Here is a 24,927-nt window from a genome sequence, read left to right as displayed (position 1 = left end):
CAACTGCCCCATACCGGACATCCTGCAGTACCTACTGAGCCTATCTCAGATGGGCCTAAAACCTACTTCCATCAAGGTCCACCTAAGCGCGATCGCGGCGTACCACGCTGGCTTGGACAACTCACCGGTGTTGGGACGCCCGGTATTCGCAAGATTCATGAAGGGACTGTCCAATCTGCACCCACTGGTTAGACCACCACCGCCTGGATGGGACCTGAACTTGGTGCTGCATCAGCTCACCCTCGATCCCTTCGAACCCGTGGGGGAGGCAGACCCCAGACTCCTGTCTTGGAAAACCCTCTTCCTGACCGCCATTGCATCGGCCAGACGTATCAGCGAGATCCAGGCCCTGGTCCATCACCCCCCCTACACACTGCTCCATGAGGACAGGGTGGTGCTCAGAACCCACCCCCGATTCTTGCCGAAGGTGGCGTCAGCGTTCCACATCAACCAGTCTATCATCCTCCCTGCACTCTACATTCACCCACAGGGGGGCTCGCAGCCACTACAGCGACACCCCTTGGACTGTGTGCGGACCCTGACCACCTACATTAACAGGACACAACAGACTAGACAAGCCTCACAACTGTTTGTCTCCTACGACCATAACAGGCCAGGACGGCCAGTCTCAAACGCACGTTCTCGCGCTGGATATCCCAGTGCATCTCCTTCACCTACAGAAGAGCGCAGCGTGAACCGCCAGTGGGAGCCCACGCCCACCAGCTCAGAGCCGTAGCCACCACTCTGGCTCATCTACACCATACACCAATAGAGGACATCTGCAATGCAGCCACTTGGTCCTCCTTGCACACCTTTACCAAGCACTACTGCCTCGACATAGCATTCCACGCCCCGAATGCTTTCGGCCAAACAGTCTTGCAAGCGGCCCTCCCCTTCCGGGAGGGACACCAACCACTACCACTGCCTAGACAAGCACTGATCAAGTAGGGGGGCACAGATACTGATTAAGTGCCAGCCCGTACTACATGTCTAGACTAGAGGTTCAATATGCAAGTACTAATTGTTACACGCAATTACGAATTGTTACTGTTTACATGCTATTACGAATTGGTACTGTTGACCAGTTAGTTTTTATCACTGTTCTTTGACGGTTATTGGCCAGTTGCACTGTTCAGCGAATATTATTGCCCAGTTAACACAGCACTTTATTAAAGAAACCTGTTTGCACAACTGAGCCTGCTTTGCCTGATTACCCTGCCCGGCTCGGCCTCCACAGCCAGGTGAGGGATGCACAGAGCACTAAATTGCAGGTCCATTCGGTACATCCCTTGGCTAGGGAGTCACCCATATGTGGCTGACTCATCCTGCTTGTCCTAGGAGAAAGTGTAGTTACTTACCTGTAACGTAGGTTCTCCGTGGACAGCAGGATAGTCAGCCACACAACCCATCCGCCTCCCCATATGGCCGACCCGGCCACAGCTAGGAACATCCTGGGGATTAGGGGGAAGCAGGGGGGAAATGGGTAGGGCTCGGGCATGCCCAGTGGTGCCCGGGCACTGCACGTGCTCAGAGAAAAAAAAAAAAAAAAAATCTCTCTGAGCTATTGGAGAGCTTATCCGTAAATTGGGAGCTGTTGGGACAACACCCATATGTGGCTGACTATCCTGCTGTCCACGGAGAACCTACGTTACAGGTAAGTAACTACACTTTATACCCTTCTATCCCCTTTTCCAGCAGGAAATTGTCCAATCCTTTCTTAAACTCCAATACCGTACTCTGCCCTATTACGTCCTCTGGAAGCGCATTCCAGGTGTCCACCACACCCTGGGTGAAGAAGAACTTCCTAGCATTTGTTGTGAATCTGTCCCCTTTCAGTTTTTCCGAATGCTCTCTTGTTCTTATATTTTTTGAAAGTTTGAAGAATCTGTCCCTCTCTACTCTCTCTATGCCCCTCATGATGTTATAAGTTTCTATCATATCCTCTCTAAGTCTCCTCTTCTCCAGGGAAAAGAGACCCAGTTTCTCCAATCTCTCAGCGTATGAAAGGTTTTCCATCCTTTTTATCAGACGTGTCGCTCTCCTCTGAACCCTCTCGAGTAACGCCATATCCTTCTTAAGGTACGGCAACCAATATTGGACGCAGTATTCCAGATGCGGGCGCACCATCGCCCGATACAGCGGCAGGATAACTTATTTCATCCTGGTTGTAATACCCTTCTTGATTATACCTTGCATTCTATTCGCTCTCTTAGCGGCCGCTGCGCACTGTGCCGTCGGCTTCATTGTCATGTCCACCATTACCCCCAAGTCCCTTTCTTGGGTACTCTCGTTCACTAACATCCCTCCCATTGTATAGTTGTACCTCGGGTTTCTGCTTCCTAGATGCAATACTTTACATTTCTCAACGTTGAACTTCATCTGCCATCTCGTTGCCCATTCTCCTAGTTTGCTCAAGTCTAAGGGGAATCACAAGTACAAGGGGGCACTCGGAGAAATTGAAAGGGGAAAGGTTTAGAACAAACGCCAGGAAATTCTTTTTCACCCAGAGGGTGGTGGATACATGGAACGCGCTGCCGGAGGATGTGATAGGCAGAAGTATGCTACAGGGCTTCAAAGAAGGTCTGGACAGGTACCTAGAGGACAAAGGGATTGAGGGGTACAGATAGGAGTAGAGGTAAGGTTATAGGGACAGGATTAGAGGTAAATTATAAAATTAGTCAGAGACCACTGTTCAGGCAGTGGGCCTGATGGGCCGCCGCGGGAGCGGACCACTGGGCAGGATGGACCTCTGGTCTGCCCCAGTGGAGGCAACTTCTTATGTTCTTAAGTCCCTTTGCAATTCTTCGCAGTCCTCTTTAGTCCGAGCTCCACTAAATAGTTTGGTGTCGTCCGCAAATTTTATTATCTCACATTTCGTCCCTGTTTCTAGATCATTTATGAATATATTAAATAGCAGCGGCCCGAGCCCTGAGCCCTGCGGAACACCACTCGTGACCCTGCTCCATTCCGAGTAGTGGCCCTTCACCCCTACCCTCTGTTTCCTACCCGCCAACCAGTTTCTGATCCATCTATGTACGTCTCCGTCCACCCCATGGTTCTTCAGTTTCCGGAGTAGACACTCGTGTGGCACCTTGTCAAAGGCTTTTTGGAAATCCAGGTATATGATGTCTATGGGTTCTCCTCTGTCCATCTGTTTGTTAATTCCTTCGAAGAAATGCAATAAGTTAGTTAGACACGATTTCCCCCTGCAGAAACCATGTTGGCTTGTTTTCAGAAGTTTGTTTCTTTCCAAATGCTCATCGATGTTTTCTTTTATCAGTGCTTCCGCCATTTTCCCCGGAACCAAGGTGAGACTCACCGGTCTGTAGTTTCCCGGGTCACCTCTTGATCCCTTTTTAAAGATGGGCGTGACATTGGCTATCTTCCAATCCTCCGGGATCATGCCTGTTTTCAAGGATAGGTTGCAAATTTGCTGCAGTAGTTCCGCTATCTCCTCCTTTAATTCCTTCAGAACCCTGGGATGGATTCCATCCGGACCCGGGGATTTGTCAGTTTTAAGTTTTTCTATCTGCCTGTGTACATCATCAAGGCTCACTTCCATGGATGTTAATTTTTCTGTTTGATTTCCATTGAAGATTTGTTCAGGTTCCGGTATGTTGGTTGTGTCTTCGTTCGTAAATACAGACGAAAAGAACATGTTAAGTCTTTCCGCAACTTTTTTCTCCTCTTTCACTACTCCCTTCCTGTCTCCGTCGTCCAGCGGTCCCACCTCCTCCCTAGCCGGCTGTTTCCCTTTAACATATCTGAAGAATGGTTTGAAATTTTGTGCCTCCCTGGCTAGCCTCTCTTCATACTCTCTTTTGGCTTTACGAACCACACAGTGACATTCTTTTTGATACTTCCTGTGCTCTTTCCAGTTCTCCTCAGTTTTGTCCTTTTTCCATTTCCTGAATGAATTTTTCTTAATGCCTATCGCTTCTTTCACTATTTTAGTGATCCATACCGGATCTTTTGTTCGACTCTTTTTGCACCCCTTTCTGAATCTGGGGATGTACAGATTTTGAACCTCGCTCACCGTGTCCTTGAAAAAAGACCAGGCATGTTCCACCGTTTGGCATTTCTTGGAAGTGTTCCTAAGTTTCTTCCTTACCATTTCCCTCATTGCTTCGTAGTTTCCTTTCCTGAAGTTGAAAGTTGTCGCTATGGTTCTCTTTCTTTTCGATATTCCTACTTCAACCTTGAACTTGATCATATTATGACCGCTGTTTCCCAATGGTCCCACTACTTCCACTTCCTTTACAGGTCCCATTAACCCATTTAGGATTAGATCCAGAGTGGCATTTCCTCTTGTCGGTTCTCTAACAAGCTGCTCCATGAAGCAATCTTGTGTAGCCTCCAGGAATTCTGTCTCCCTAGCGCATCTTGAGCTTCCAAGACTCCAGTCTATCCCGTGGTAGTTGAAGTCTCCCATAATAACTGTGTAACCGCTTTTGCATTCTCGCTTCATCTCAGCTTCCATTTCTTTATCGATATCTCCGGTTTGCCCAGGTGGACGATAGTATAGGCCCATCTTTATTTCATGTCCTTTCCTACCCGGCATTTTAACCCATAGCGATTCCAGCTTGTTGGTCGTCTCCGCTGTATCTATTCTGGTCCATTGTATGCTTTCTTTTATGTATAGGGCTATTCCACCTTCTTTCTGTCCTGACCTGTCCTGGCGATAGAGCTTGTACCCCGGCAGCGCTGTATCCCATTTGCTTTCCTCATTCCACCATGTTTCAGAGATTCCAACGATGTCTATGTCCTCTGCATTAGCCACGGCTTCTAGTTCCCCCATTTTGTTTCTTAGGCTCCCTGCATTAGTATATATGCAATTTAGATCCTGTTATTTTGTTGTCTTCATTTCCTTTCCCTGTGCTTCGGTCTTTAGTGTCTTCTCTTTTGCTACAATCTTTCTAACCTCCTCTTCTGGGTTAGTTGAGTCCTGTAATTCATCCCTTGTTTCTTCCCAGCCTTTTTTCCCCTTAGTATCTTCACGGGATACCTTCTTCCGAATCGTCGACACTAGGTCGACTGTCGGCTTTCCCCTTCCTCTTAGTTTAAAGCGTGTTCTATTCCTCTCTTGATGTTGTTTGCTAGAAGTCTTGTTCCCGCCGCGCTCAGGTGCAGTCCATCTCTCCTGTAGAGCTTGCTCTTGCCCCAAAACGTTGTCCAGTTCCTCACGAAGTGGAACCCTTCTTCCTCACACCATCTCCTTATCCACGCATTTATTGATTGTAGTTCCTCCTGTCTTTTCACATCTGCCCTCGGTACTGGTAGGATCTCCGAGAACGCTATCTTCTGGGTCCTCATCTTCAGCTTCCTTCCCAGAATCCTGAACTGTTGTTTCAGCGTGCTTCTTCTGTAGTCTCTCCTGCTGACATCATTCATCCCAATGTGGATCATTACTGCGGTCTCTTCCGTCTCCGCTCCTTCCAGGATCTTCCCAATTTTGTCCACTATGTCCTTGGTTCTTGCTCCTGGGAGGCAGGTCACCAGCTGATCCTCTCTTCCTCCTGCCTATGTGGCTGTCCACATGCCTCAGGATCGAGTCTCCCACTAGAATCGCTGACTTTCCCTTCTTCAAATTTCGCTTCGGGCTCAGGTCGATGTCCTCGGTGTGCTTCGCTGTCTCTTCTTTTGGGCATCGATTAGCCAATTCCTCCCCCTCGTGCAGTATTCCTCTGTGGGTGTCTTCTTTGAGGTCATCTGTTTCTTGCTCTCCCTTCCATATTGGTGTTGGTGTAACTTAATCTTTCATCTGGAGATTGTTCTCTTCCACCCTCCTCCTGTATGCTTCCTTAATGAATTCCTCGAGATCCCTGACTTCCTTCTCGATGTGTCTCTCACTCATGAAGTCTTCAAATGTCCTGATAGGGTCCTCCGTGGTGTAAAGTCCTTCTAGCTCCTTTATCTTGTCCTCAAGTCGCTTGACTTCCTTCTTCAAGCTTTTCAGCTCCTGACACCGACTGCATACATATGACTGTCTCCCCGAGGGAAGGTAGTCATAAATATGACAGTCTGTGCAAAACACTGGAAAGCTCATCTTCTGGTTTCCCTCTGCTTCCATCGTCGTTCCTGCTTAAAGATAACAGTTTAAGATTTTCTGCTGTGTTAGTTATTGGTTTTCTTACCTTGTCACCCTTCCTTGATGTACTAACTCTGCCCTTCTTGAGGCCCTTCGCAAAGGCGCTCTCGCTAAGGCGAGCGCCTTTGCCGCTTGCCTTCACTGCACACCGAACGGCTGCGCGCTGTTGGCCCCTCCCCTTTTAAGGGGGAGCTTCGGTGGCTGATGTCAGGTGTGGGCGGAGCTAACTCTCGCCGATCCCCTTACTCTCCTGCCTCTTCTCTCCCCTTCTCAGCTTCGATTTGCCTCCCTTCCTTCTGCTTTTGTCCTTCTAAATCCTCTGTCTCTCCTCTGCTTTCTCCTGCTTGCCTGCTTGTCCCAAAACAACTACCTAGGTACAATACCCAAAGACCCACTCAGTGTGTGAACCAGTTGAGTGGAGTGGACTAACTGGGGGGTGGAAATGGGCCTGGAGTTTGCTCAGGAAAATTTCCCAGACCACCTCTTCCTCTCAACACATTGACACACTGCCACCACCACCACCACCACTAGGAATACCTCACCAGGTAGGCCAGCAATGCTTATTAACTTTATAAAACACATTATTATATTTTCTTATAAAGCACATATTTTAACTGAACTCTCTGACATCCTCAGCCTTGCCATTCACAAAAATGGAAGGAAGAAAAGTTCCCATTTCCTACTGTCTCATGTCCCCGGCCTTTACAATATTTTTTCTTCTGCAGACCCTTCAAAAGTCTGACCAAATCCTCGTTTCACTTGCATTATAAAGTACTGAGGATGCCATCTCTCCCCAATCCCAGGTCCTAAAGTCTGAGACAGTAGCACAAACTAGTGCTGCCTGATTCAGGAAAAAAAATTTCGATTCAGCATATTTAATTGGTTTTTCGATTCGATTTTCCTGCCCAATTGGGTGTTTTTTTCAAAAATCCTGGTGGGTTTTATAGGTTTTTCACCCCCTTTGGCTTCTCCTAACCACACTGGCGCTGTGGTGTAAATAAAATAAAGAAACAAAAAGGACTTTTCCTCTCACTGTTAAATCCTAGCTCACGTTTGCGGTCTAACACCAGCTCTGGCAGGATACACATTTCAAATTTGACATATTGTAATCACAAAACAGAAAATAAAATTAATTTTTCTACCTTTTGTTGTCTGGTTATTTTTCAAATCTTGTTGGTCCAAGGCTCTGGTTTTCTTCTGATAACTTGCTTGCCAGGGTCTCCTTCTTTCTTCTTTCTCCGTGCTAACCATCCATCTGCCATCTCTGTCCTCCCCTTCCATTTCCCTTCCCTCACCAGGAAGTCTGGCATCTTTCCTTTTTTCATCTCCCTCACAGATCCACCTTTTCTTAACTACCCTTTCATCTGGCATCTCTCCCTCCTTCCCCACCACCCCATGGTCCACCATCTCTCCCTTTCTTTTCCCAACTACCCTCCTATCCAGTATCTCTATTCCTCCTCCACACCATCCCTTGTGTCCAATTTCTCTCCCTTTCTGTTCCTTCCCTCCCTAAATCCCATGGTCCATCATCTCTCTCCCTCTCCTCTATTTTCAGACCCATTATTTCTTTCCCCCCCCAAAGTCTGGCATATGCATGTCTCTTTGAATACCCCCTTCCCTCCGTGTACTTCTACACCAGGGTCCTCCCCCTAAAGGCCTCTCCCCCACTTAAAGGTCTGCCTACCTGTCCCCCCCATGAAGGCCTGTCCCCCCCCCCCTTGAAGGTCTGTCCCCACCTTAAAGGCCTGCCTGCCTGTCCCCCCCCCGAAAGCCTGTCTCCTCCCATGAAGGCTTGTCCCCCCCTTTAAGGCCTGCATCTCCCCCTGAAGGCCTGCCTGCTTGCCCCACCCCGAAGGACCGCTCGCCCCCCCAACCCCTCCCACCACCACCCCGAAGGACCGCTCATCCCCCTGGTCTCCCCGCACCATTTACAGTAGTGAAGCAGCCTGCAGCAACATCGCGATGTCAGCGATCTTGCGCTGCTTGTGCTGTCCTCCGCCGCGGACCCGCCTCCCTCCTCTGATGTGACATGGATAACCTGGACATACAGGTGATTCAATTGGACATACTGGCCTCACTTGTGTATGCTGGACACTACAGACCTGTATTTTCCCATAGCCAGGCCCAGCCTGTACCTTGCTGTCTGTAAACACCTGCAGCCTTTGCAATGCTAACTTTTTTGTCTCCATTCCCTGCTGGGAGGATATTTCTCCAAGGTTCTGCTGAACTGTTATCAGTGCTGTATGACTTCATATGCCAGGCACCCTGGAAAGCCATAAAACTTTTATAATGAGCAAGGATCCCTGCAGGACGATGTGGGTGTAGCGAGATGAGAGAACTTGGTACCAAAGCATTTGCTCCCTGTCTCTGAACCAAGTTATGGGAACCAAGCAGCTGGATTGTTGAAAGGTCACCTTTGCCAACTTTCAGCATACATGGACACTATCCCGAAGATGCATAGAATTGTAAAACCACTAATTAACATCTACAAAGTGATAAAGTGATCTCAGCGCTGGAGAAAGAAAGTTCACCAAGAGTTCTCTGTTTCTGCAAGGCCCCCCTACTGGGGAGGGGGGTGGAGGTGAGAGAGGCGTGGACTGAGAGGAGGAGTTAGGTATACATTATTTTATGTACCAATAGGAAATTACATAACCAGAATTCGGGGATGGACTTTTTTGGAACTGCCCCCCCCCTTGGTACGCCACTGCAGGGTAGTAAGGGGAATAACTATAGTGATATCGTTTGCGTAGATGTAAAATTTAACTTTTAAGCTTTGCAATTAGTTCCCCAATGAGGCAAGATAAATGTTGAACAATGTAGGGCAGGGGTCTCAAAGTCCCTCCTTGAGGGCCGCAATCCAGTCGGGTTTTCAGGATTTCCGCAATGAATATGCATCAGTTCTATGTGCATGCACTGCTTCAATGCATATTCATTGGGGAAATCCTGAAAACCCGACTGGATTGCGGCCCTCAAGGAGGGACTTTGAGATCCCTGAGTAGGGGATAGAGGAGAGCCCTGCGGAACTCCGCAAGAGTATACCCAGCAGGTTTGTTTATTATCACTATAGACTTGATATAATCATTTACTCAAAAAACCCTGAAACCATTTTAACACATTACCTGAAAGACCACTTGACTTAGTCTAAACAGTCAATCAGAATAGCATGATCGACCAAATCGAAGGCACTCCTTAAATCTAATTGCAGAACTAGTAGTGCACATGTACCTTGACTGAATAAGATATGAAGGAAATCTAGCAATAATGCAATGACTGTTTCAGTGCTAAATCCCGATCGAAAACCTGACTGTCTTGTAGTATGCTAAATTTGTCCAAATACATTACTAATGCCTGGTTGACCAAACCTTCCATCAGCTTAACGAATAAGGGAGTGCTCGCAATAGGTCTGTAATTTGATGTCAACTTGATAGATTCCTTAGGGTTTTTTATGATCGGTGTGATCAGAATCTGGCCTAGATCCTCAGGAAATGTACCGGTTAGTAATAGAGAGGAAAGCCAATTGTATAGCTTGGCTTTAAAAGTGACTGGAGCAACTTTCATAATATGTGGAGGGCAGCAGTCTAATCTACAATAGGAATCAGCGTATTTCATATAAAATTTGCAGAATTGTTGCCTTAGCATGCACGCCGAATGGCTGGGCGCCGTTCCCTCAGCAAGATTTGAATGTTCCTGGCAGGTCAGGAGGGGCGGAGCAAGCTCGCACGCCCAGCTGGGGGAGGGCTGAAATGAGGCTCCATGCAGGAGCCGGCCCGATCGACGCTTGATGCTGCAGATGGCAGAGTCCGTTGAGGGGGAGCTCCCTCAGCAGGATTTGAATGTTCCCGGCAGGTCGGGAGGGGCGGAGTAAGCTCGCATGCCTGGCTGGGGGAGGGCTGAAACGAGGCGCCTGGCTGGGGGAGGGCTGAAACGAGACTCTGTGCAGGAGCCGGCCTTGATGCTGCAGGCGGCCGAGTGTTGGCCACTGTCATATATCATACATTTAATGGCTGCTTTATAGTTCTTGGCCATGTGTTTGGCTGAAGAGCAACATTTGTAACAAATGTATTTTTTAGGAGTTCTTTTCACTCTTTTAAGGGTTTCTTCCTGAACCTTCAACATTTCTAAAGAAAATGTGTTTGTTTTTTTTAAAAAAAGGTATTGGACATTGACGCTGTAGATCCTCTACTTTCTCTATAGTAGGAGGACGGTCAGTTGGTGGAGTTGCTGTGGATGGCACGTCTGTCTTGTGCACAGGCACGGTCTTCCTGGTAGGGCTGCTGTTCTTTTTAACTGGCTTCCCATTCTGAAAGTAGCTTGTATTCCCTACTTCAGGTACATCATTCTGGGAACTAGGATCCTTTATTCTTTTTACCAGTTTTCGGATGAAATCCATGAAGACAATAAATGGAGGGAACTTCCCATGATTGTGTTCTTTGTATTGCATGCCTACCAGATTCTTTGACATCATATGACAGCTTTGCTGTAAACTTTTTTTTAGGCCACAGGTAGCTTAAGCCTGGAAGACTAAGATCAGCTTTGCGTGCTTCCAGTTCTTGGAGAAGGTCTCCTAGATTCAGTAGCTTGTCATTATCTTTGCTGATGATTTTTGAAAAATTGTTTATTCTCCTCATCAATTCCTGCTGAATGGCTTCTGGATTGCTATATTTCTGCTTGAGTCTCTCCTACATTTCTTGCAGGCCTTGATCATCATCATGCTGAAATGCATCTTTCATTCTCTTTACCTTCTCTGATGATTCAGGTCCCAACCATCTTACCAGGTTCATCCCTTGCCTTGGTGTGGGCTTCATGACATTTAAGGCATCTTTAAAGTTGGATTTCCACCTGTGGTACCTTTCCGGGTGGTCGTTAAACTGGGTGAGCCCATGTTTACTAATTTTGTGCATGCCATGTACTTTGCTAGATTTTTTTCTCTCTAAGGTCTCTAGTATGCTGGCAGTGGTTATCTGTGGCTTACTCGCTGCTGTCTGCATGGAGTCAGGTGCAGAATATGGCATACCTGGCAACTCTTGCTTAATCACAGTATGTTTAATTGGACATGGCTGCTCATGCTTTACTTGAGCCCAGTTCCTGTATAGTGCTGGAGTCTGTGCCTGAAATGAAGTGTGTATGGATCATTATAATGGCTTTTTGTATCTATGGCGTGCTTCATCTTAGGCTTGTTTCTTTCAGATGAGATGGACTTTTTGCAGAGGAATGTGCTTTCCCTTAATCTTGTGACTCTTCTTGTACTTTGTACTTAGTACTTTGCTGAGGTCTGGGCCTGTACATATTCTGCTGTGCGCTAGGCAGAAACTTCCATTATGATATGGCTAAGATTACTCTCCCCACCTTTAGACCTTGTGGCTTCCTCTAGCATAGGGATGGGCAACGAGAACCGGAATCCAGTCGGGTTTTCAGGATTTCCCCAATGAATATGCATGAGATCTATATGCATGCACTGGCTTCCATTGTATGCAAATATATCTCATGCATATTCATTGGGGAAATCCTAAAAACGTGACTGGATTCTGGCCCTCATTGCCCACCCCTGCTCTAGCACCTTAATCTGAGCCTCAGCTGCTGCTGCTTCCTTCTTTTGTTGAAGTACCTTCAAGGCAATATCTAACTCTGGCTTTTTGCATTTTGTGACAGCCTCTTCTGCTTTCCTGCATGCAGCATCAGCCAGAGCCACAGCCTATGCTTTTTTTTTTTTTTTTTTTTTGCTATTCTTCCAAGCTTAATTTCATTTATATAGCCACTTCTTGTTGGTTATAGAGAACCTTTGCTTTCATAGATTTGACTCCATTCACAATTTAATAGCCATGGAGGCTATAAAGGGCCTGTTGGAATGGCTTGACCTATGTGATTTAAAAGTTGTACTGGTCTTAGAACTCCTAAAAGAGTGTCTATAGCTGACAAAATATTGGGATTATGTATCTCTTGCTAAGGATTCTATATATTGCTCTGTCTCTTTAAGAGTCTCAGTTACCATGGCCTGCCATGTTTGATCTGTGGCTGTTTGCTTCTCATACTGGGCCAGACTAGCCCTTGTATGTTTTCTATACAAATACAAACAGAATTTTGTGGATGTTCTCTGATATCTATAATAATAAAACCCTAGATCGCGCATGCGCTCTTGAAAATCCGTGATTCCTGGCGCCGCGAGGTGTGCTGCTGTGGCAGTATTCTATTTGACACCTCACGGCGCTTGCAGGGGCTGGAGGCGCGTGTGGTGGCTGAAGGCACGCGACTGTGCTCTCTCCCTGTCCTCGGCAGGGAACATACCTCCCGCCCTCAATCGCCGCCGCTGCCACTGATCCTCCTCTTCAGAGCAGCCTACGATCATGGCCTGCTTTAAAGAACCTCGCAGGCCGCTCTCCAACCTCAGTTGCACGCTCCCTCTGACGCACGGGATTGTGTCAGAGGGAACGTGCTACTGAGTTGGAGAGCGGCCTGCTAGATTCGCTAAAGCCGGCCACCACGATCGCAGGCTGCTTTGAAGAGGAGCAGGCCAGAAGACGCGGGGATGGAGGGAGGGTAAGAAGGGGATCAATACCGGGAGCCAGGGGGAGAGGGAAAGGGAAAGGGGGCTGCTTTGGTGGGAGAGGTGTGCTGGGGGAGACAGAAGGGGCCATGGATAGGGAGAGGGAAAGGGGGCTGCTTTGGGGGGTGGTGTGCTGGGGACAGACAGCTTTGCTCTGGGAGGAGACAGAAGAGACCATGGAGAGATAGGGAGAGGGAAAGGGGGCTGCTTTGGGGGGGGGAGGTGTGCTGGGAACAGACAGCTTTGCTCTGGGAGGGAAGACAGAAGGGGCCCTGGAGAGACAGGGAGAGGGAAAGGGGGCTGCTTTGGGAGGAGGGGTGTGCTGGGGGAGACAGAAGGGGCCATGGAGAGATAGGGAGACGGAAAGGGGGCTGCTTTGGGGGGAGGGGTGTGCTTGGGGCAGACAGCTTTGCTCTGGGGGGGGGAAGACAGAAGAGGGCCATGGAGAGACAGTTAGGGAGAGGGAAAGGGGGCTGCTTTGGGGGAGAGGTGTGTGCTGGGGGCAGACAGCTTTGCTCGGGGGGGGGAGGGGGGGGAGACAGAAGGATACAGACAGCGGCCAAGGAGAGATAGATAAAGAAACACAGACAGACAGACACATCTATTCTAGCACCCATTAATGTAACGGGCTTAAAGACTAGTTTCTCATAAACAGCTTGCAACTGACTGGCTTGGCCTTTTTAAATTTTTTCATCCATTGTCCACAATAACTTTTTCCACTGTTTCTCTAAGATCATGAGGTATTTCTGAACCTCTAACTCATAGATTTCCTGGGCTTTTTCAGTCAAAGTGTATTCTTTTGTTACTTGGCCAGCATTCCTGTTACTGCCAGGTGGATCTGTGACAAGCTGGTTTCAGTAGCCTTCTCTGCCCTGATGCACTAATAATAATAAAGCATTATTTTCCCCAAACAGTTCTTACAGATTTTTTCTCTCTAAGGTCTCTAGTATGTTGGCAGTGGTTATCTGTGGCTTACTCGCTGCTGCCTGCATGGAGTCAGGTGCAGAGTATGGCATACCTGGCAACTGTGTGTTGTGCTCAAAATGCAACAATGTTTGCTGAGAGGGGGCCCCACATTATTCATGAAGCATCAGCTATGCCTATGTAAGGCAGTGTTTTTCAACCGCTGTTCCGCGGCACACTAGTGTGCCGTGAGATGTTGCCTGGTGTGCCGCAGGGCCGCCGGGCCCGGAGCTGACAGGGGGCCCGAGGCAGGGGGCGCCAGTAGCTCGCCAAGGCAAAGTGAGTCGATCACCCAGGACTCACTTTGTCTTGGCGATCTAATCTATCGAGCCGATAAGTCTTCTTCTCCCCGACGTCAATTCTGCAGTCGGAGAGGAAGTTCGGGCCAGCCAATCGCTGCCTGGCTGGGCGGAACTTCCTCTCCGATTGTAGAATTGACGTCAGGGAGAGCATGCGTCGGCGTCGGCTTTGGGGCCTGTTATCCATTGGTGGGTCCTGTTCCCCGATGGCAGCGGCAGTGGCAGTGGCTTGGGGAACGGCAGGGAGAAAGAAAGAAAGGGGGCAGGCAGGGAAACAGAAGGAAAGAAGAGAAACAGAAAAAAAGAAAGAAAGAAAGAAAGGTCAGGGAGAGAGGAAGAAAAAGTTGGGGGAGGGAATGAGGTGTGGAGGAGAGAAAGCATACAGGCTGATAGAAGGGAAGAAAGATTGGATGCACAGTCAGAAGAAGAAAGTGCAACCAGAAATCACCAGACAAGGTAGGAAAAATTATTTTATTTTAAATTTAGCAAAGTGGAGGCAGTATTACCACAGTTTTCAAAGGAATTTGCCCAAATAACTTAATAGTTAACTGGGTAAATTCCCAGAGATGAAAACTTCCCTTCACTTACTATGCACAGTTCTAAATTTATATCTGCTGTCTATATTTTACAATATGGTCACCTTTTACTAAACCGCAATAGTGGTTTTTAGTGCAGGGAGCCTATGAGCGTCAAGAGCAGCGCTGGACATTCAGCGCAGCTCCCTGCGCTAAAAACTGCTATTGTGGTTTAATAAAAAGGATGGAGGGTATATTTGTCTATTTTTGTATGCTATAAAAAACAAATACAGAGAGAGACTGAGAGCTGTTGACGAAGAGCTACGTGTGTGTCTTTCTTCGATTCCAGCCAGAATATCAGCTTTGTGTTCAGCCAAACAGGCCCAGGTTTCGCACTGAATAAAGTATTTTATAATTTTTATTTCGTAATAAAGTAATTATAAAATACTTTCTTTGTGTTTATTTGATTCCTATTCAAGAGAATTACTTTATATATAGTCAATATAGGCAGAGAGTTAAATTTTTTAACATTTTCTAATGGTGGTGTGCCTCGTGATTTTTTTCATGAAACAAGTGTGCCTTTGCCCAAAAAAGGTTGAAAAACACTGATGTAAGGAATAGATCTGATTCAAGCTTGCAGGCAATACCACTGACTTGTTCTTGACAAAGGCTCTTTATGAACTTCAAATTTCCACAGATCTCCTGGTTCAAATGTCCAAAGATCCCTGATCACAACTGTGCTAATCCCTAGCTACTTTTAATTAAGCATTGCCTTATTTAATGGATTTTACTGTGCTTGGGCTTCTCCCTGAGGATCCCAGACAGATAAACTAATTGAGCCTATAATAGGCAGGCTGGATGGACCGTTCAGGTCCTTATCTGCCCTCATTTACTATGTTATCAGATTGGACTTTATTCCTTAAACAATTTTCTTTAATACAAAACTTAAAACAAAGAAATAAAGAAATTTGCAGTTCAGTTGATCTCAAGGAAATTATTCTTATACAAGTCCACATTATACTGGCATGTCCTAATGTTAGGGGAAGCCATTAGTGTATTTTCACATACTCTGAAGTAATAATATTGTGCACCAACTTAGCCAACTAAGCTGAATTTAGACTAGCAAATTCAAAGCTAGTAAATTTAGACTAAGCAGTATTTAGACTAGCATATTCAAAAGTGTAAACCAAATGTGGAACAATGCCTTCCTATAGCCATGTGAAGCTATAAAAATGGAGTCTGCTATCTCCACACACGAGAATCAGCCAGGAAAAGGGGGTCTCAGCCTAGTGGGCAGGCAATCTGCTCTCATGAATATGGGGGCAGAACACTTATAATTTTAAAAAAACCAAAACACTGATTGCCACTAGCTGAATATCAACTCATATGATACTATGTTGTTAAGATTTTGCTGTTGTATATGATGCTCCTAATAGTCTATGTTTTCACAGGAATGTAAAGAGTTATATAGTCACTATAGCCATCAGTTATTAAACAGTCTGCAGAGAGCCACTCGATTATCTTTGGATGCTCTGAAAAAGAGAATGTCTGTGTCTGTGTAAGTTGAAAATTAAATTAAGATTTTGTCGATAACATTAAAGTCAAATTTATTAGGTTTCCTATGTGGTCATTATGAAGTACAGTCCAACTAATATTCAGCTGCTGGTGGTTAGCGTTTAAAAAATGCTGACTGGTAGTGGCTAAATTAGCTTTGAATATTCATTGCCAGGCCATTGGAAAACCAGTGACATAAGAACATAAGAAGTTGCCTCCACTGGGTCAGACCAGAGGTCCATCACGCCCAGCGGTCCACTCCCGCGGCGGCCCATCAGATCTATGACCTGTGAAGTGGTTCCTGACCATTTCTATAACCTACCTCTACTTCTATCTGTACCCCTCAATCCCCCTATCCTTTAGGAACCTATCCAAACCTTCCTTGAACCCCTGTAATGTGCTCTGGCCTATCAAAACCTCTGGAAGCGCGTTCCATGTGTCGACCACCCTCTGGGTAAAAAAGAACTTCCTAGCATTTGTTCTAAACTTGTCCCCTTTCAGTTTCTCCGAGTGACCCCTAGTTCTTGTGGTTCCCCATAGTCTGAAGAATCTGTCCCTGTCTACCTTCTCTATGCCCTTCAGGATTTTGAAGGTTTCTATCATGTCTCCTCTAAGTCTCCGCTTTTCCAGGGAGAACAACCCCAGCATTTTCAACCTGTCAGCGTGTGAAAAGTTTTCCATACCTTTTATCAGTTTAGTCGCTCTTCTCTGGACCCCCCTCAAGTACTGCCATGTCCTTCTTGAGGTGCGGCGACCAGTACTGTACACAGTATTCCAGATGTGGGCGCACCATTGCACGATACAGCGGCATGATGACTTCCTTCGTCCTGGTTGTGATACCCTTTTTAATGATACCCAACATTCTGTTCGCTTTCTTGGAGGCTGTAGCACACTGTGCCGATGCTTTCAATGTTGAGTCCACCATCACCCCCAGGTCTCTTTCAAGGTTGCTCACCCCTAGCAATAATCCCCCCATTTTGTAGCTGAACATCGGGTTCTTTATCCCTACATGCATGACCTTGCATTTCTCTATGTTAAAACTCATTTGCCACTTTTTTGCCCATTCTTCCAGTCTCGTTAGGTCCCTTTGCAGGTCTTCACAGTCTTCCGTGCTTCTAACCCTGCTGCAGAGTTTGGTGTCATCAGCAAATTTAATAACCTCACATTTCGTCCCCATCTCCAGGTCGTTAATAAATATATTGAACAGGAGCGGTCCCAGCACCGACCCCTGTGGAACTCCGCTCATGACCCATTGCCAGTCTGAGTAATGGCCCTTTACTCCAACCCTCTGTTTCCTGCCTGCCAGCCAGTGTTTGATCCATCGGTGGATATCCCCTTGCACCCCGTGGCTCCACAGCTTCTTAAGTAGCCGTTCGTGAGGTACCTTGTCGAAGGCTTTTTGGAAGTCAAGATAAATGATGTCTATGGATTCCCCCTTATCCATCTGGCTGTTTATTCCCTCAAAGAAGTACAGTAAGTTTGTGAGGCACAACCTTCCCTTGCAGAAGCCATGCTGGCTCGCCTTCAGTTGTCCCTTATTTTCTATGTGTTCGCAGATTGTGTCCTTAACCAGTGCATCCATCATCTTTCCCGGGACCGAGGTCAAGCTCACCGGCCTGTAGTTTCCCGGGTCATCCTTTGATCTCTTCTTAAAGATGGGCGTGACATTTGCTATTTTCCAGTCCTCTGGGATCTCCCCAGTTTTTAAGGATAGGTTACATATTTGGCGAAGTGTTTCAGCTATTTCGTTTCTCAGCTCTTTTAGTACCCTCGGGTGGATGCCGTCAGGACCTGGTGATTTGTCGCTCTTCAGTCTGTCTATCTGTCGGAGGACATCCTCTTGGCTTACCTCTAGTTGGACCAGCTTTTCATCATGGACTCCGTTTATGATCTCCTCGGGTTCTGGGATATTGGATGTATCTTCTCTTGTGAAGACTGACGAGAAGAACTTGTTTAACCTGTCAGCTATCTCTTTTTCCTCCTTTACCACTCCCTTCCTGTCTCCATCGTCCAACGGTCCCACTTCCTCCCTGGCTGGTTGTTTCCCCTTCACATATCTGAAGAATGGTTTGAAGTTTCTTGCTTCCCCCGCCAGTCTCTCCTCATATTCTCTTTTCGCTTTCCTAACCACTCGGTGACAGTCTTTTTGGTGCCTTTTGTGCTCCTTCAGGTTTTCTTTTGTTTGGTCCTTTTTCCATTTTCTGAAAGATGTTTTCTTGTCACTTATCGCCTTTTTCACTGCATTTGTTATCCATGCCGGGTTTTTTGTGCGATTCTTTTTGCACCCTTTCCTAAACCTGGGGACGTACAGGTTTTGTGCTTCATGCACCGTGCCCTTGAGTAGAGCCCAGGCTTCCTCTACGGTCTCCATTTTCCCTGAGCTGTTTCTGAGCTTCTTTCCCACCATTTTCCTCATGTCCTCGTAATTTCCTTTTCTGAAATTGAGTGCTATCGTTGTGGTTCTTTTCACCTTTGATGTTCCTATTTTTAGCTTCTACTGGATCATGTTGTGATCACTGTTTCCTAGTGGCGCTAGTACTACCACCTCCTTTGCGGGTCCCCCTAGCCCGTTGAGGATTAGGTCAAGAGTGGCATCTCCTTGTGTTGGTTCCATGACCAGCTGTTCCATGAAACAGTCCCTCACCGCCTCCAGGAATTTTGTTTCTCTCGTGCAATTTGAGTGTCCAATGCTCCAGTCTATTCCAGGGTAGTTGAAATCCCCCATTACCACCACACTTCTGCTTTTGCATACCTGCCTCAATTCAGTCTCCAGGTCCTGGTCATTTGCTTCCGGTGGGCAATAGTACAGTCCCAATTTTATGTCTGCTCCATTTTCTCCTGTCAGCTTAACCCATAGTGATTCCAAGCCGTCCGCCCTTACTGTTGTTTCCATCCTGGTTGAAGGAATGGAGTCCTTTATGTATAGCGCTATTCCTCCACCTTTCTTGTGTGTCCTGTCCCTCCTATAGAGATTGTACCCTGGTAGGACTACATCCCATTTGTTGTCTTCGGACCACCATGTTTCTGTGATTCCAATTATGTCTAGGTCCTCCTTACTGGCTATAACCTCTAGCTCTCCCAATTTGGTTCTTAGGCTCCTAGCATTAGTATATAGGCAATTTAAGTCCCAGTTGTTTACTTTCTCTGTAGGTTTTCCTCGTGGTTTGGTGCTACTGCCGACCTCCTCATGGGCTGCCAGTCCCCGAACCTCGTTCCGTTCATCCTCCTCCTGTGGTTTGTCTGTTTCGTCCTCATTTCCCTCCTGTGGAGTGTCTATCTCGTCCTCAGTCTGCTTCCCCATTTTTGGATGTCCCTCTGGCTCTGGCTGTTTCCTCCTTTTCCCGCTCTTTAGTTTCATTAGTTCCTTGGGCCCATGCATTGCGTCTTTGGGTTTTTTTTTTCAAAAAACGTCCACTCAGTCTCGAGCCCTCTATCGCCTTTTCCCTGTTCAGTATCCTTGTTTGATACTCTAGTCTGATGTGTCGATGTCAGATCGACTATCGGCTTTCCCCTTGTCCTCAGTTTAAAGCCATGTCTATGCCGGTCTGGATGTTTCGCACCAGCATCCTTGTCCCAGCCGTGCTCAGGTGCAGTCCGTCCCTCCTGTAGAGCTTGTTTTTCCCCAGGAAGGTTGTCCAGTTCCGTACAAAGTGGAAACCCTCCTCTTCGCACCATCTCCTCAGCCAACCGTTTATTGCTTGCAGCTCGGTCTGCCTCCTTGCATCTGCCCATGGTACTGGCAGGATCTCTGAGAAGGCTATCTTCCTTGTCCTCAGCTTCAGTTTCCTCCCCAGGATCTTAAGCTGCTCGGTCAGTGTAGTCCTGTTGTAGTTCCTTCTGCTGACATCGTTGGTTCCAACGTGGATTATCACTGCTGTCTCCTCCGTCTCAGCTCCTTCCAGGATTCTCTCGATTCTGTTGGAGATGTCCTTTGTCCTCGCCCCTGGGAGACATGTCACTAGCCGGTCCTCTCTGCCTCCTGCTATGTGACTGTCCACCTCTCTCAGGATTGAGTCTCCCACTACGATTGCAGATTTCACTTTTTTCAGCTTCCACTTGGGTCTCAGGTCCGTATCAGTGACTCGATCCTCCAATCCTTCCTCCGGGTTCTGATGGGTCTCTGCCTCCTCTGCCCGCTCAGTTCCTCCGCAAGGTCCTTCCCCCCTGGCGTCTGGTGGGTTCTGTCCTCCATCTGTTTGTTCCCTTTTGAATTGCTGGTGATCCTGTTCCTCTACCATCTTGCAGGCCTCCTCGATGAATCTCTCGAGCTCTCTAACCTGCTCGTTGATGTGGCTCTCTCTAGTGGTATCCTCAGTTGCCTCAATTGCCCACAGTTCCTCTTCGGTGCGAAGTCCCTCCAGCTCCTGGACCTTAACCTGCAGCCTCCCGACCTCCTTCTTCAGGCTATCCAGTTCCTGACATCGACCGCATATGTACTCCTGCCTCCCGGAGGGGAGGTAGTCATACATATGACACTCGATGCAGTATACTGGAAAGCTTCGCTGGGTATCTGCTGCCTTTCTCGTACCTAAAGTTCCTCGGTGTGTTGGAGTGTGCCCGGCATACAGCTAGCTGAAAAAGTAAAGAGAGAAGAAAAGAATGAGAAGAAAAGAAAAGTACCTGTGTGTTTTGTTTTGTTTTTTAAATTGGATCTTATGTGTATCCTGGCCAGTATTCAACTGGGGCACACATAAGATATAAGCAGACCCCGATCTGAATATTGGCTGGAACCTGCGTACATTTTTACATGTTTTCCAATCCTCCAATTACCTCTCCCCCTGACCAAGCAATACTGCTGCCCCCAACATCCCCACTGGAACCAGGGATGTTATGTAGGCCCGGGGGGACTTATCTTGATAGTATAGGTGGAAGAAGGTTGGTGATAGGTATTGTTTGGTCAGGAAGAAAGGTATCAGAAAGGGGGCTTTTTGGGGATAAAAGGGGGTTCTGAGGGACTGGGAAGCACTGTTCCCTCTTTGCTTGGTGGGAGACCTCCACCTACAGTCCTGCCAGTGAGGGACAAGCAAATTTTGCACGATTCCAAGGGACCTGCCTTTCCTTAGAGACTGAAAACATAACATGTAGCATCACCATCCACTGGGAGCAATGCAGTTGGATTACCACACAGCTTAGAGCAGTGTTTCTCAACTTCTTCAAGCCAAGTACCCCTAACAAATAGCAACCGAGTACCTCTGCCCAAGCTCCGCCCATGACCCCTCTATAATAATACTAAGCGTAATGCAATTTCTTCCATTCATTTTTCATATACACACAATATAATCTTATTAATACATAATGGTAACCACAAAATTAAAAACCACAAATCACACTGTATGCAGAGAAAATGTTAATTATCATGTATAATTGTTTGGGGGTTTTCAAAGTGGTTAAGGTGTAGATGACTTTAAAATATGCAATGTCCCCTCAGTAACAACTATAGAAAAATAGACAAATATAGTTCAAAATATTGACAGCAGATATAAATTCTCAAAACTGGCACATTTTGATCAATAAAATCATTTTTCCTCGCTTCCTCTCCTCCAGACCTCATTCCCTTCCCCAACCAACATCTCTCTCTGTCCCTCCATGAATCCAAATTTTCTTCCTCTCTTCTCCTCCCCTATTGGTAACATGCCTCCTGTGACCTCAACCATTGCCCCTCATATCTCCTTACCACCTCTAGTGTAAAATTCCGCACCATAACTCTACAATGGATCCAATTCACGCTCACAGAAGGCACATTCCCTGCTGACCTCAGCGAAATTGTCATCACCCCAATCCAAAAAGACCCAAAAGCACCACAAAACCTCCCATCTAACTTTAGACCTATAGCCTCAATTCCGCTATATGTCAAAATTATAGAAGGCCTAGTAGCCAAACTCCTCACCAATTACATAGAGGACCACAACCTACTCCACCCCATGCAATCAGGCTTCAGAACAAACTTCAGTACAGAGACACTACTAGGCTCCCTTATGGATACCGTCAGACAACAACTTAGTACAGGGAAAAAAATGCTACTCATACAACTGGACCTAACGGCGGCATTCGACTTAGTAGACCACAACATCCTTCTACAGATCTTAGATGCAATAGGCATCTCAGATAAAGTATACTCCTGGTTTGAAGGATTCCTAAAACTCAGAACCTACAGTGTAAAATCAAACAAAGAAAAGTCAGAATCCTGGTCAAACCCCTGCGGCGTACCACAAGGATCTCCACTATCCCCTACCCTCTTCAATCTCTACACTGCCTCTCTAGGAACGCATCTGGACAATCTGGGCATAACCACCTATAGTTATGCGGATGACATCACCATCCTCATCCCATACGATCATTCTAAACCTACCATGACAGACAAACTTCACCAAACACTTGAAACAGTCACAACCTGGATGAAAAATCACAAACTTAAACTCAACCAAGACAAAACCAAATTCATCCTCCTAGAAAATGACAAGATCCAAACCACAACCAACCTAGATATAAACGCAATCAAATACCCCATCCAAACCACCATAAAACTACTTGGCATGACCATAGACAGATGCTGCACTATGCAACCGCAAATAAATAAAACAATTCAAAAATCATTCGCAGTCATGAGAAATCTGAGACAAGTCTGAAAATTCTTTGAAAGAACACAATTCCAACTTATAGTACAATCCCTAATACTAGGTATATTGGACTACTGTAACATACTCTTCCTTCCATGCCCTGCAACTACGATAAGACAACTCCAAACAATCCAAAATACAGCTTTGAGACTCATCTACTCATTGAAAAAACATGACCACATCACTGAAGCCTTCATCAACTCACACTGGCTCCCAATCCAAGAAAGAATCCAATTCAAATTCTACTGCATATTATTTAAAACCCTACACGGAGACAGCCCATCATACCTGAACAATCGCCTCATCCAAGCACCCACTACCAGACACAGAAAAACGCACTCCCCATTCATACCCCCCCCAATCAAGGAAGTAAAAAGAACAAAACTACACGACGGCCTCCTAGCCACTCAAGCCGCAAGGCTGGACAACCAGATCTCCAACCTTCTGATGACCACCCCAGACTATAGGACGTTCAGAAAAGAAATAAAAACCACACTTTTCAAGAAATTCCTAAAGCAGCAATAACAACACGACCTCTTAGTAACTTTAAAACTGACATTTGATCTACCCATTACTGCACTAATAATAACAAAAGAATCTCCAATATGACCACCTATTAACTCTCTTACAAACCACCCCACCCTCAACAACCCGCTAAATGTTCATAAGATCTACAACTTACCTCTCTAGCTAATCATTGTAACTCTGTTTTTTAAATTAACCTTTTGTAATCCGCCTTGAACCGCAAGGTAATGGCGGAATAGAAATCCCTAATGTAATGTAATGTAATGTAACATGTCTCCATCTCTCACTATCCATCTGTCTTGAGAGATCCAGGCATCTCTCCTACTCCCTCTACTGCCACATCCAACATTTCTCCCTCTCTCATCCCCTGGATCATGTGCAGCATTTTTCATCACTGCCCACCAGCCCCATGCTAATTTCTCCTCCTATCACCCCTCTCCAGCATATCTCTCCCTCTTTCACTATGTCCAATATTCCTCCCCCGTGCATCCCCTTCAATCTATCCCTTTGTACCATCTCCTCCACCATATCCAACATTTCTCCCTCTCAACCTTCTATTCCCCATGCATCTCTACCTCACTTCTCTCTCTCTCTCTGACCAATTTTTCTCTTTCTTCCTTTCCCTATGTGCACCATCTCTTTCCCTGTCACACACACTCATGCGCAACAATTCTCCCTTTCTATTCCCAACAATTCTCCCTTTCTATTCAATTCTCCCTCCTATGTCCCAAGTTAGTTCCCCTTTTCTGCCTCCCTTCTGTGTCCCAAGTTTATCTCCCCTGCCTTCCAGCCTTTGTCCCAAAATCATGCTCCTCCCATATCCCAATATTCTCCTTCCCCCCTCCTTTGTCCCAGATCATATCCCCTCTCTCCCTTACTTGCTCGAGCCATACTCATCCCTGCCTTCAGCGGCTCTTGTTGCAGTGATGCACAAGCAGAGATTCACATGCTGCACATGGCAGATCTACAAGTCTTCCTTGTGACGTCAACTCTGACATTGCAGAGGCTTTTGGGTCAGTTGCATGCAGCATGCGTGTCTCTGTAGTGAGTGCCGTTGAAGGCAGAAGGCGGTAATTGGGGACCCCCCTCCCCTCTGACCTGGAAGGCTTTCTTCTGACGTCAGCTCTGACATTGGAGGGAAGCCCTCTGGGTTGGCTTCGGTGGAGGAGGTGGGCAGGAAGGAGGGATCCCTAGCAGCAGCTTCCAAGAATGGTGGAGGGCAGGAATTGAGGGATTCCTGGTGGCGGCTTTGGCGGGTGGGTGGAGGGCAGGAAGGATTTCCTGGCGGCTGCTTTGGTGGTCGGGTGGAGGGCAGGAAGGAGGGATCCCCACCAGCGGCTTCAGCAGGCCTGCAGACAATATCCTCAGTGGTGGCCAGTTCTGCATACCCCCAACAAATTGCTCACTTATGCCTAAGGGTACGCATACCGCATGTTGAGAAATAGTGGCTTAGAGTGATCAGTGCTGAGTGCTGGAGAGCATTAAAAAAAGTATGTGGATGCCAGCAATATATAGTGCCAGCATCTACTAGCCAAGCAGCTGAATTTGCCCCCATCGCTGTGCTGGTGCCAGCACCAAATCCTGCCAGCACACACATAACTGATGGCTTCTCCCCAACTCTGCCCTCTGTACTGCCTTTGATCTGCCAGCTTTTTAAATGGCTGGTTAGAACAAATATTTGAAAGCACTGCCTGGATAAGTGCTGCTGAATATTGGTGGCCATGAGGAATTTAAGCAGACAGGAGCTTCTCCTACCCACTTTAAATCATTTAGAATATCAGAGTGTGTACAAGGTGCTACATAAAATAAAGTGGCTTATTTGCAG

At 46.8% G+C, this 24,927-nt stretch overlaps 1 protein-coding gene across 1 annotated transcript in view; it reads left to right on the top strand.

Annotated features, from left to right (window-relative positions):
• DNAH8 (dynein axonemal heavy chain 8) overlaps positions 1–24,927 on the top strand; it is a 1,666,792-nt gene that overhangs the window by 760,734 nt on the left and 881,131 nt on the right. Inside the window, 1 exon segment of the mRNA XM_033937418.1 lies at positions 15,858–15,964. Within this exon segment, the coding sequence (XP_033793309.1) occupies positions 15,858–15,964 (107 nt within the window).

The sequence above is a fragment of the Geotrypetes seraphini genome, chromosome 3 (genome assembly GCF_902459505.1).
Source record: "Geotrypetes seraphini chromosome 3, aGeoSer1.1, whole genome shotgun sequence".
NCBI lineage: Eukaryota > Metazoa > Chordata > Amphibia > Gymnophiona > Dermophiidae > Geotrypetes > Geotrypetes seraphini.
The sequence above is the reverse complement of the archived record's forward strand: the minus strand, read 5'-3'. Positions and strand labels throughout refer to the sequence as shown.